We start from the raw sequence: 12,172 nt of genomic DNA, 5'->3' as shown, positions 1-12,172 counted from the left end.
CTCTGCTGCAGTTCTAATGTAATTACCTGCCTTGGAACCTTCATCTGAGCCAACATGCTTTCTCATATTTTGCACAAATCTCACATTCAGAACGTTTTTCACTACCAGCCAAGTATGTACTTTAGGAGGAGTCTTAATATCTACCGGTCTTAAAATATTTGGCATAAATTACTAGGATTTGCTTTGCACTAAGGGGAAAAAGAGATGAACAGTTTAATTGAGTTCATACTTCACTGTCAAAAGTTGGAATAGTTCAGATTTATGTTCTGTTAAAGTTGAAATAAATATCTTCTGGCAAATGTCTTGCTAGCAGTGGATCTCTATTTATAAAAAATGGCTCCTTTGCATCACAGAGAAACCTCAAATCAGGTCCTCATTATTTTTGTATGTCGCAAACTTAAGCAAACCTAAAAATAATCATATCTTTAAGAAAGTGATTAATGAGTGTATTTGTGTTTTTCTTTACAAATGAGAGGTTACTGATTAATGTTTAATATAAGCAGAGGTTTTTCTTTGAAATTCAATTAATCAGGAAGATGCTGTTCCTCTGTAATTTAGCTATTTTGTTAGAACATTCTTAATTTTGAAATTCCATTTTTTACAAACATGTAGATGAATCACACTTAAAAAACTAAATGGGCTTTGCCTGCCATCCAAACTCCTTATATAGTGGGCTGCCTGATGTTCTATAGATGGAAAAGTTTTGAGTTATATGTTATCATGACGTTCCTTTCTAAACAAATTAAAACCCTGAAGGATTAGGAATTTAATGTTATTTTTCCATTTTTTCCTAAGGTCATCGCTAGAATTGTAGATGGAAGTAGATTTGATGAATTCAAAGCCTTATATGGGGATACTTTAGTTACAGGTAAGTAGAAATATAATTATTCTGTGTAATTCCCCCCTGGTTTTATAGTTGGATTTATTCTGGTTCAGCCACTGATATTTTTAATGACATTTATCTTGAGAAGAATAGCAGTTTCTGTTATCAGGAGAAAATGTTCCCTTTATATGCTATGGAAAAATAAATAAATGTGGAAATTTACAAGTTAAATGTCTCTCCTTTAGGATTTGCAAGAATTTTTGGTTACCCAGTTGGAATTATTGGAAACAATGGAGTTCTTTTCTCAGAGTCAGCAAAAAAGGTAAATAGATTATTAGCTTCTTTGCCATTGAGAAGCAAAACTTCTGGTGGACAGCTTGCTCTTGAGATGAGGAACTTTTTTAAATAGTGAAAGAAGACTGGCTCCATGTTTTTCATGTAAATGTGAAACAGGTATAAGCTGCTCATAAGCTGTAAAAAAAATTTACTATATTTTAGAAACAGTGTTTGGTAGATTTTTCTGATGTGAAGAAGATAGGCCAACAGCTGGACAGTGTTTGGATATGTGTGAATACAGCACAGTTGAAGTAGCATATCCTCAAACATACCTCTGTTACAAGATAAGTCCATCCTGATTACATCAAATACCCTGTTGGGCATTTCTAACTGCTAAACCCTGGAGTACTACAGAAAATCACATCATTGCTTTTGTAATAACTGGAAGATCTAAAACTTGGATTCCGGTACTCAGTTCTCTGGTTTACCAGAGTTTTAATTTTCATACTTTGCTGCAGCATCTCCTGGCCTAATAATGAGAATAATGATTGAATATCTGTGCAGTCTCTCAAAATCTGTGAGCTAAAATACCTGTTTTGTGAAAGGCTGTGTGAAGGAATATTGAGATTTTATTACAGTTACCAATACTTTACAGTTTGGACTTCAGGGAATTATGGTGATAAAGAGTATCTGGTATTGCAAAGTATTTACCTTGGTCTGTGTTGCTTGCTTCAGTTCTTTATTTTTTCAAGAAACAACTGTCAGTTTAATTTTTTGCAAGAGCAATGATATATGCTGGTTTTGTTCTAACAAACTTCTTGAGCAAGCAGTCGGGAAATCAATATTGAGAATATATAGAAAAAGGAAGCATTGATGAGAGAGATAGAGAAAGGAAGTAATTTTATTGGATTTATTTCTGTTATAAAATAATAAACAAAATTAAGTTTTACATGCTGAAGGAATACTTCCAAATTGGAGCACTTCAGTAAATTACATTTTTGTAATCTGACATTTGTTTAACAATTATTTCCAGGTAGAAAATAACTCTTGCAGTATTTCTAATACTTTCATTATTTTTCTTACAATTTAGTGCTATAACTCTTTTGGTTAACAACGAAAATATGTAAGGCATCTTCATTTCATGACTTTTACTGGCATATCAGTGCTGTAAAATGAAATACACTTATAGAGAAACCTTTGTCCATGACGTTGGTTCTATAAGCAACATATCTTAGCAGTGCTCCTTTTTTTTTCTTGCATTTTTGTAATGAGTTGTTGCACTTTTTTCCTGTGGTCATCACTATGCTATTTGCAAAGAAGATCATATTTAATTATTTTTCTCTCTTTTTTCTTTTTATAACCTTTGCAGGTTTTGTATAGTAAAGAGATTAGATGTTTTCTCAGTTTTGCTACATAACTTTGTTTTGTTTTGTGTAGCAACAAGTGTATAAATCGAACTTTATAGATTTAGATTAGTTGAAGTAGAGGCTTGGAATCCACTATTTGTAACTTTGCTAAGAAATTAGTCTTTTGCTAGTAAATAGGGAGAGGGCATCTGCCTTCAGGAGAGGGAGAAAATGTTACAGCAATTGGCAGGGCCATGAGTAAATAATATATATGGGACTTGCCCAGTTTTAGAGATCACTTTTCTTTCATATAGAAAATGAGGAGATCTATTTTTATGACTGACTGCCTTAATTTCTCTGACAGTCTTACCAAACTCAATGTCCGTTTTCACTCTGGTGCTGTCCATGGTTTAAGTGCATAGTGGCTGAGTCACAGCAGTTGAGCTTTTCAATGATAGTAGTAATGCTTTTTAAGGATATAATTTATTTTACCCATGGTCTCACATATTTTTGGAGATCTCTTATTTCTGCCACAGTGAAAGCATGTTTTGCAGTTAACTTTGAGGGAAGGAGTAGTAGTATAGTTCTTCTCATAGAAATACTGTGGTGGACGTCAGTGAAAGGATTCGGCACAGACTTCAGAATGCTCATAGTGATAGCTTCACTTGTCCAGCTTTTAATGTCTTACTCTTTTATTTTTTTTCCTCTCCACAGGGTACACATTTTATCCAGTTGTGTTGCCAGAGAAATATTCCCATTGTGTTTTTGCAGAATATTACAGGTGAATAAGATCAAGTTCTTGAGGTTTCCCTTTTTTATAGCCTTGCTGTTAATTGTTGAGGCTGTATTCTAGCCTCTTGTGTGCTTTGTAGTGCCTACATCTCCAGCCTCTTTGGAAATCAGCCTGTCAGCAGGTGGTGAAGGCATTGCCTTATGATTTGCTCCTCCGTTCTCTCTGCATGTGCTGTGAAACACATAGTATGACATATGGCAGAGTATTATAATATAAAGCCAGTAAACCTTTTATTCATGTTGTGTTTCTTTAGGTTTCATGGTTGGCAGAGAATATGAGGCTGGAGGGATAGCAAAAGATGGTGCCAAGATGGTAACTGCTGTAGCTTGTGCCAATGTACCTAAAATAACCGTCATTATCGGTGGCTCTTATGGAGCTGGAAACTATGGGATGTGTGGAAGAGCATATAGGCAAGTGTTGCTTCAAATTATGACAGCAGACAGAAATAATTTAAGAGAACATAACCTCAAAGTACCATTCTGAAAAGTCATCTAAACTCTTGAAGAAGTTGTACTGTTTGGAAAAGAGTTCATAATGAATGTGTTCATAAGTAAATAACAGCCTGAAATTTGTAGAGACTGATAAGTCTCATGATTCACCTTGAATTAGGTGACAGATGAGACATTCTAAAGTAAACCTGTTCACGTCCTTTTCTCCTATTTCAGTTCTTGGTGGAAAAATTGTAAGGGCTTAAGCAATCATTGGGCAGTATGGGCTGGTCCTTTATTCTGCATTTATAGGATTAGTGTATCAGCTTGTGTAAAAACTCCTTATTCACTTCATTCAGCCTGTTTTTGTGAGTAAGGTTTGTATAACCCCTGAAGACTTTTTTTGTTGACCCTTTGGACATGGCTTATGTGGTTTTTTAAATTTCATTTTTGAAGATTCCTGATACTATTGAAGTTATTTGAGATGTTTAGGAGAAAAATTCCTGTGGGTTGGGAATGTGAGCTAAAGAGACTCAAGAAAGAGAATTTTTTTTCAAAAAGGTGTTTGAATAATGGAAATGAACAGAATTTTTACATTTTCAAATGTAATGCTGCAAGCATTGAAGTATGTTGATGTACCTTATTAAAAATTATATATTGTAAAATTGTCATGCATAAAAATGTATTCTTAGTCGAGTGAGAATTAGTTCTTCGCTTGGAAATATGACAATGTCTTACCTTAATGTTTAATATGTATCTTTTCAGTCCAAGATTTCTGTATATGTGGCCAAATGCTCGTATATCAGTGATGGGAGGAGAACAAGCTGCAACTGTTCTAGCTACAATAGCTAAGGACCAAAAAGCAAGGGAGGGAAAACAGGTATATCTTTCTTCTCTCATTTCTAGTAAAGTCATTATTGCTTACTCTTTCACTGGGTTTGGTCACTTTGTGAGCTAGGAAGGGGTGGAAGAGAGTGAGACACCAGTGAACTATCCCAGTGCCACTTAGTGCACTGACAAACATGAAGCATTTGTGAAATGTTACTACTTACTTCTTTGAAATGTGAAGATCATTCATAACATTTCTTCTCTTTGCTTAAAAAGAGGAGTATTTCATATACTATTATATTCTTGTACTTTGTGCACCAAGTTATTAGTTCTACCTGAGATAAGCAACCAGGAATCCTCCTTGGTTTGAGAGTGTGAAGAGGAATATGTCAGGAAAGCATGTCTTTTCAATATGTGTCTTTCCAATTATTGTGAAAGTGGCAGTTTTAGAGGAAGTTAATCTTCAACTGATTCACTGATTGAAAATTGTGAAGCTTGTAACAGCAGAAGCCTGGGGAGGTTTGGAAAAGTTTTTGCTCATTTCAACACTTTAATTGAAAATTAGAGATTTATTGTTTATATAATAAACATATTAAACCTTTTAGTAATATTTTATAGTTTCACTGCACACTCTTTTCTGCTGAGTTGGGTTTTTTTAATTTCAAGGTTTATGGTTATACTACTGCCTTGATCCAATAAGAAGTGATTTTACTGTGAATGTCTTAAAATTGTTCGTATTTATCATGAATAGTTAATCAGAATAGGGAAACAGTATGAACATGTTATCTCAGTGTCATTACTTTTCAACACTTGACTTTTTCTTTCTGTGGGTAGAATATACTCACCCTTATCTGTCTGTCTTAATTTCCCAAATCCATGATCCCCAGAAAGAAGTTCAAGAAAAATAATTAGTAGTGGTTAAATGTCGGTGACATGTGTTAGAAACTTGGAAATTTTCTGAATTATTGTGACCAGTCTGGATCACAGAGAAACCCAGTGTTAGAATAGCGCATATTTATTGTGTTAAAAAATCTTGACAAAAGCAACCCAAATTTTTTTTCCCTATACACTAGCTTCGGTAATTTTTTAAGTGCTAGACACCAATTACTCTTGCATTCAGTTAAGTATATGTTTATTCTCCTTTTTCCACCCACTTGATTTGGAAAGTGCTATTTTAATTTTGTTGTTAAATATACAAAATTGGCAATTGTGTGCTAAAAGAGTAAAAAAACTTTGGGGAGATAATTTAGGCATTTTCTTCAGGTTTATGCTGCATATAAAACTTTGCTATCATTGGAAGAAAATATTAAAGAATATTTTATGTGGTTTTTTTAGTTGTCTGAGGCAGATGAAGCAGCTTTGAAGGAGCCAATCATTAGGAGGTTCGAGGAGGAAGGAAACCCTTATTATTCCAGTGCAAGGTAACATACAAATAACTGTTCTAAAACTTAATTGTAATCACGGGATCTTGACATCTAACTCTTGGTATTAATAACAGCAGAACAGAAGACAGCACGCACTTGCAGGATTTACTTCACTGATTCTGTAAGAAATTATATGGTACCATGGAGTTTCTATGCTACGTATTTTATTCTGCAGAAGTTTTATATCATTCTTCCCAGTGTGGTATCTGGTCACCTTTCTGAACCCTATTAAACAGGATAATGAGTATTAAGAGGAATTCATTTTAGTGGGTTCCTGCAAGTAGAAGAGGCCAGTAGAAAAGGAGGTAGAAGTTCCAAGAAGACCTGAAGCCATTGGCAAATTTCAGATCATGGTCATGGTCGGTAATTTTATTGGATGATAGCAATGAAGGTGTAGGACTTTAGCTAATGGGTGCAGCATGCTTATGTTTGCTGAGAAGTTCTTTGCAGCATTTCATGCTCAGGCTGATGAAATATTAGTAAATAACCAGGAACTAGTTAGGCTGATGAAACAAGGTGGCATCCTGAAGTGATCCAGATACATTTAGAAAGTAACTTGGGGGATTTCTTGGCCTTTGATAGTTATTCTGCATTATTTTCATCCTGTCAGTGCTTAAGTTCCTGCATATATTTCTGCTTGTGGTATCCAAAAGCTAATTTTCCACAGTCTCTCAGCTGCTGATGATGGTAGAGGGTAGCATGTTTCAGTGACCCAGATGTCAGCTGTGAAAGCAGCAGATCTGGCAGTGAACAACCCAGGAGACTCCTGGAGTAGGTAGAGAACAGCTTCCAGGTGCAAGACAAGAGGTGTGGCGTTTCTATGCCTGGTGCTCAGCATTGCAGAGGGGCTCATTAAAGAGTCGTGGCTGGAACCAGCCAGCAGGCACACCCTGGTTGAGTTCAGGGTCTCAAGGAATGTGAGGCGGCAAAGAGAAACTCATTCAAATTCAGAAGAGTGAACTTCCACGTGTTTAAAGGGTTAGTAGATGAGATTGCCTGGAAAACTGCTTGAGGAGCTGATTAGAGCTGGCAATTCTTTAAAGGCACTTTTCTTAGAGCACAAGAGCTCTTTATTCCTGTGTGTAGGAAATTGAGCATGGCAGGCTGGAAGCTGGCATGGCTGAGCAAGGACTTTCTCCTCAAACTGAGGAGTAGGAAAGAAATGTACACACTGTGGAAGCAGGGACAGGTAACCTGGGAAGAGTTCCTTCTTCATGATCAGAAGTAAGATATGAAATTACTGTTAACTTTTACTCTTTTCTGTAGGGATAGTGGAATATACTTAACTGAGGTATTTATATGTGGAAAATCGACATTAATTTTAATGTTTTATCAAATGAGTATCTTCATCAGGCTAGATCTTTAATGGGTGGTAAAAGAAATAGCACAGAAGTATTTAGCAGCTGACCTTGTGCTCTAAGGCAAGAAAGAAAAATGAAAAAATATGTACTATCATTTTTTATAACTAGATTTTAAGAAGAATATTCCACTTATGTAATAACATTTAAAAAATGAGTTAAACTGTCTATATTTGAAATTAATCCCTGTTCCAGAGAAGATGAATAATGTGATTTTTTTTTACAAGTGCTTTTTTTCATAAGTTCATTGGAAACAGTCAGACTCTTTTACTCATAACTTATTTAATATTCAATATATTAGATATATTAACAATATAAAAACTTGTCCTCTCCCCAAAACCAACAGATGATTATCAGTATTTACAACAGGAGGTTACTAATCTGTAAGAAAGCATTTCACATGTAAAGTTAACACTAGAATTTAAAAAATGCATTTTAAATTTTTAATAATGTATGATTTTTAGACATGAAACTTGAGTGTTTAATACCAGCTTTTTGCTCTCTGATGAACAACTTTTACCAGTTTGTGTTTTCAGAATATCTGGCCATTTTGTGAAGTTGCAAATCTAGTAGTCACGCCAGAAAATAGCTTAAATTTGCCCAGCCTAGGCGTTAGAAAGTGCTAGGTGATGTGTCATTTATTTGAAAAAGCAGGGTAGTTATGCACTTCTTACTGTTTCCTCTTGGAAAGGAAATGTGACAGTGCACAGATCTGAGTTGGCTGAGAAGTAGCGTGGGTCTGGATTGCATGTGGTTGGGTTCATGTGATGCTGCACTCAAGATAATAAGCCCAGCTGAGGCATGAAGTCAAATGTCAGAGCTGAAATCCCACTGAGGCTTATCTCGTATACGCAATGAAGGTGAAATGCCTCTTCTCACAAAGGAGTGCTTCTGATGACAGTGTGTGAGTGGCTTAGGTCAGAGCAGTCCTGGCTAGTTTCTCTCACCTTTCAGTTCAAGTAGGTGCAGTCTGCATTGTCTAGGAGCTTTTAATTGCTCTCTTGTAGAGTTAATTGGGTATTTCAGTGGATATACTCATGTTTCCTGCCCTTCATTCTTTGCATTAATTAATTCCTAAGCAAGATCTCAGATCAATAGTTCAGAAGTTTTCATTACTGTGGAGTAAGCTGTCCAAGCAGAAACAATGAGGTGAAGTGGATTGCAGTCTTTGCAGCAGTGTACTCAGGGGGAATGATGTACCACTCACCTTGCACCTTGGAGGCAACCCTTTCCTCAGCCAACATCAGCAGCTGCTTATTAGCAAGCATTTGCTGTAATTCTGGGAGGAGTAACCTGTCCCTTTTGCAGCCCGTTCCTGTTGGTCTCCAGGCATGATAAAATCCCAGTCAGTATTGTAGTTGAAACTGAATCAAGACAGCCTTTGTTTTGTAAGATTCCTCCACCAAAAAGGTCAACGAGGAAACTGTAACAAACAGCTTTGCATTTCTGAGAGAACAAATACAATAGATGGGCACAAAGATTGTTGTCTGTATTGCTGCTTGTGTGCATCTGATTTGGAGGCTCCCTCATGCTGTCCTCCTGCCTGATGTCAACCTCACCATTAATTGCCATTGAGATTGATGTAACCCTTCCACTTCACTTCATTAGGCTTTGAATCAAGCTTTTAGCAGTAATAAGGAGAGAGAAGGAAAATGCCCTAATGATCTTAAGACAAGAAAATATCCCTGTTTATTCTGTTCATATCATTTTGCTTATAAGTCATAACTTCCTATATATACAGGATGTCAATACTGTTCCCTGCACTTGTATTTTCTAATCAGACTTTAACCAGTTTTTTGATTAGAACCTTTCACAATGAGCAGTCTTAATTAATGGCAGTCATTAGACAGCACCCTTTTTAATGAGTTATATTAATCTGCTCACAGGTCTCTTAAAAGATTTCAGTGGTTTGCATCTTAACAAATTACACAAGCATTTTACTTTAGGCAGCTTCGTTTCTTTTACTCACACTATCTCAATTACAGATATTTTATGAGTGTAGTGTGACTCATGTTCCTGCAATGGGGTTTTAATAGATAGTTTAATTATTAATGTTACATCCCAGTAGAGAATGCAGTTTTCTTTAAACAAAGAGAAGCAGAAGCCAGGGGTGACTGTATGAAAGTAGCTTGACTTCCACGCAACATAAAATCTCTACAATTGTCAATATAAGTCAATTGTGTTGTTACAAAAGAAAAAGAAAAAAAAAAAACAACAACCCAAATCTGCCATTATTTATTGCAGCAGTAATCACGATGAAGTTGCAACTTGCAAGGTACTGCACTAAGTTGGTGATCCTTTGGGAGTCAGTTCATCCCTGCCCATTCCAGGCCCTGAGAAAATGTGTTGAACATTTTAAGTATTATGAATTCCATCATTCTGTTGAAATGTGCTTCATAAATAAGAAAGTTAATTGCAGGTATTTATTGGGGAAAAAAATTATATGTGGAGCAAACAAACCTATAACAGTCAAAAAAAATGCTTAAGTATAGAAATTACTGTATTTGAGATTGTTCATAAAGTTGGGGTTTTTTTCATAGTCTTAAAACAACAGAAGGTTGGGATTGATTTGATCTCACAAAACTACTTTTATTTTCACTATTAAGGAGGATTTTCTTCATTCTTTTGGCAGATTAATCTGACTATATTCATCATAACTAAATCAAAATATAAATACAAGGTGAAGAAAAAAAAGCATATGCATTAAATTTTGATAATGCAAACTCTATGAAGTTGAAACTATAGAAAATACTGTCTAGGTCATTCTGTCATGCTGGATTATATCAAGCTACAACCACTGTCTTGAGAAAAATCAACAAAATTCAGACATCTTTTAAGTAAGTCTCTGTAAAACCAAGTCAGACTTTTTTTGGGCTATTTTAAACAAAAAAAAAGCTTCCAATTTCTCTTGCTTTTGTACAGTAAGAAGCACTTTCTCTGGGTCTTTTCAATGGAGAATTGCCCAAATAAGCCCAAAAATTCTAATGAGTTGCTACTTAAAATTTAGTTACTATTTAAGATTTAAAGATACAGTTGGGAAACAAGTTACTCACAGTAGTCAAACAGTAGAAGTTAACACCATACACTTTATCCAAATTATGATACAGACAGCTCTTGAGTAATCTGAAGCAGAATTTGCTGTTACTACCGCTTCCATGCAGGTACAAGTGTGGCTGTTAGAATATTCCAGTGCTTGGGTTATTAGCCCACTAGAAAGGAGGTACTGACTGAGAATCCTAAAATGAAAAGTTGGATAGAGCTGCAATTTTCTTATATTTGTAATTTGGGTTTATAGCAGGGAGTCTTTTTGCCATGCCAGAAGTTTTTTTCCTTTTTACATATGAGAAAATTCTTTACTGCAAGGCACTGGACCACGTTGGCCAGAGGAACAATCCTCTGCCCAGTCCCTGGAAGTGTTCCATGCCAGGCTGGATGGAGCTCTGAGCAACCTGGTCTAGTAGAAGGTGTCCCTGCCCATAGTGGGGGGTTAGAGCTAGAGAATCTTTAAGGTCCCCTCCAACCCAAACCATTCTATGATTCTATAATTTTTCTAGAATTTGTTCTCTGATTGTTGGGACCTCGCAGCCAGGTCAAAGAGTGCTACTGTGGTGAAAGACTTCTTAAATCAAAATTTGGTTTTCACTCCCAAAAGAGAAAGAGCCTGATTTTACCCAATTAGCAGCAAAGTCTTCCCTTCTTCAAACCCTTTCTTCTTCTGTACTTCAGTTTTGCTCTTGTGCCCCATTTAACTTAACAGTGTCCTGCTTGAGCAGCTGCACCATGGTAAGATTTATTTATAGCAGAGTATTCTTTCTGAGCTGAGCTTTTTGTTCTCTGTCTAATAATTTGAAAACATGCTCCTAGAGCTGAGCCTGAACCTTTATGCATGGTCTCGTTCAAGGTATCCTCTACTGCAATTCCATTTTGTGCATCATAGGGTAGATACACCTTGTAAAATAAAAAGTATATATTGTCAATATCTTAGTATATATCAGTATTACTTTCACAGCAAATGGCAAAATAAAGCAAATATGGAAAACACTCAAATGTCTGCTGCTGTCTTGAGTTTATCAGCATGCATTCATATACAGTCTACAGTCTGCTTGGGGGTGTGATTGGCACATTTAGGATTGAAAGAAGAGTGCAAAATATCTTGTTTCCTGTCTAATAGATTTTGCTAAATTAATCTCCAAACAATATAAAATTTGCAGATGGAACTTCAATTAGAAAGGAAAGGCTCTGTCTTCTCTTGGTAGAGTCAGTCTTGGCTCCCTGTTCATGACTGTTTCTCGTATTTTATATTTTCCACAAAGAATGAGGCATTGACCAACACTGAAGTAAGTTCACAAAGAAAGCAAAATAAGTCTCTCAAGGGAAGAAATAGGGATGCTCCTCCTCCATCCCAGTCTTAACCAAAGATATGGTGCAAGTGAGTCTAGGTTTCAATGAACAGTCTGCTATCTTGTTTAAATATCTTGCTGAGGAAATAGCAATATTTACTGTTTCCTGGTCTGCTGGGAATTTCAATATGGATTTTAATTTAGGTAGGATGGAGCTGTCATTGAGAGCTGATGACACTAAACCTTAATTTTTGGATTATGTGAAAGACTATTTACAAGTATTGGTGATTTTGGGGACCTGGGAATTAGACAATTGCTCATTTATAATTTAATTGCCTTCAGGCCTGGGTTAAGGAGGGTAGTATCTTCCAGTTGTTTAGAAACTAACTTAATAGTAAAATAAATGAAAGAAATTGTATTGGGTCCTGTTGAGGTGGAGTTCATTTTCCCACAGCAGCCCTCTTAGAGCTGAGCTTAGCATTAGTAGCTGGAAAGGTGCAGACAACACAGCAGTGCCTTGGCTAAGCAGTGCTGACACAGCACCAGCCTCTCTCTC

The 12,172-nt window shown here is 36.0% G+C and overlaps 1 protein-coding gene across 1 annotated transcript in view; it reads left to right on the top strand.

Annotated features, from left to right (window-relative positions):
* The window catches only part of MCCC2 (methylcrotonyl-CoA carboxylase subunit 2), a 34,706-nt gene that overhangs the window by 21,158 nt on the left and 1,376 nt on the right, over positions 1-12,172 (top strand). Inside the window, exons 11-16 of the mRNA XM_033084845.1 lie at positions 796-868; positions 1,069-1,145; positions 3,160-3,226; positions 3,492-3,648; positions 4,432-4,546; positions 5,830-5,915. Coding sequence (XP_032940736.1) covers positions 796-868; positions 1,069-1,145; positions 3,160-3,226; positions 3,492-3,648; positions 4,432-4,546; positions 5,830-5,915 — 575 coding nt within the window. The remainder of the gene's footprint in view (positions 1-795; positions 869-1,068; positions 1,146-3,159; positions 3,227-3,491; positions 3,649-4,431; positions 4,547-5,829; positions 5,916-12,172) is intronic.

Source organism: Catharus ustulatus, chromosome Z (assembly GCF_009819885.2).
Source record: "Catharus ustulatus isolate bCatUst1 chromosome Z, bCatUst1.pri.v2, whole genome shotgun sequence".
Classification (NCBI taxonomy): Eukaryota; Metazoa; Chordata; class Aves; order Passeriformes; family Turdidae; genus Catharus; species Catharus ustulatus.
Note: the sequence above shows the minus strand (reverse complement) of the source record. Positions and strands in the feature narration are given on the sequence as shown.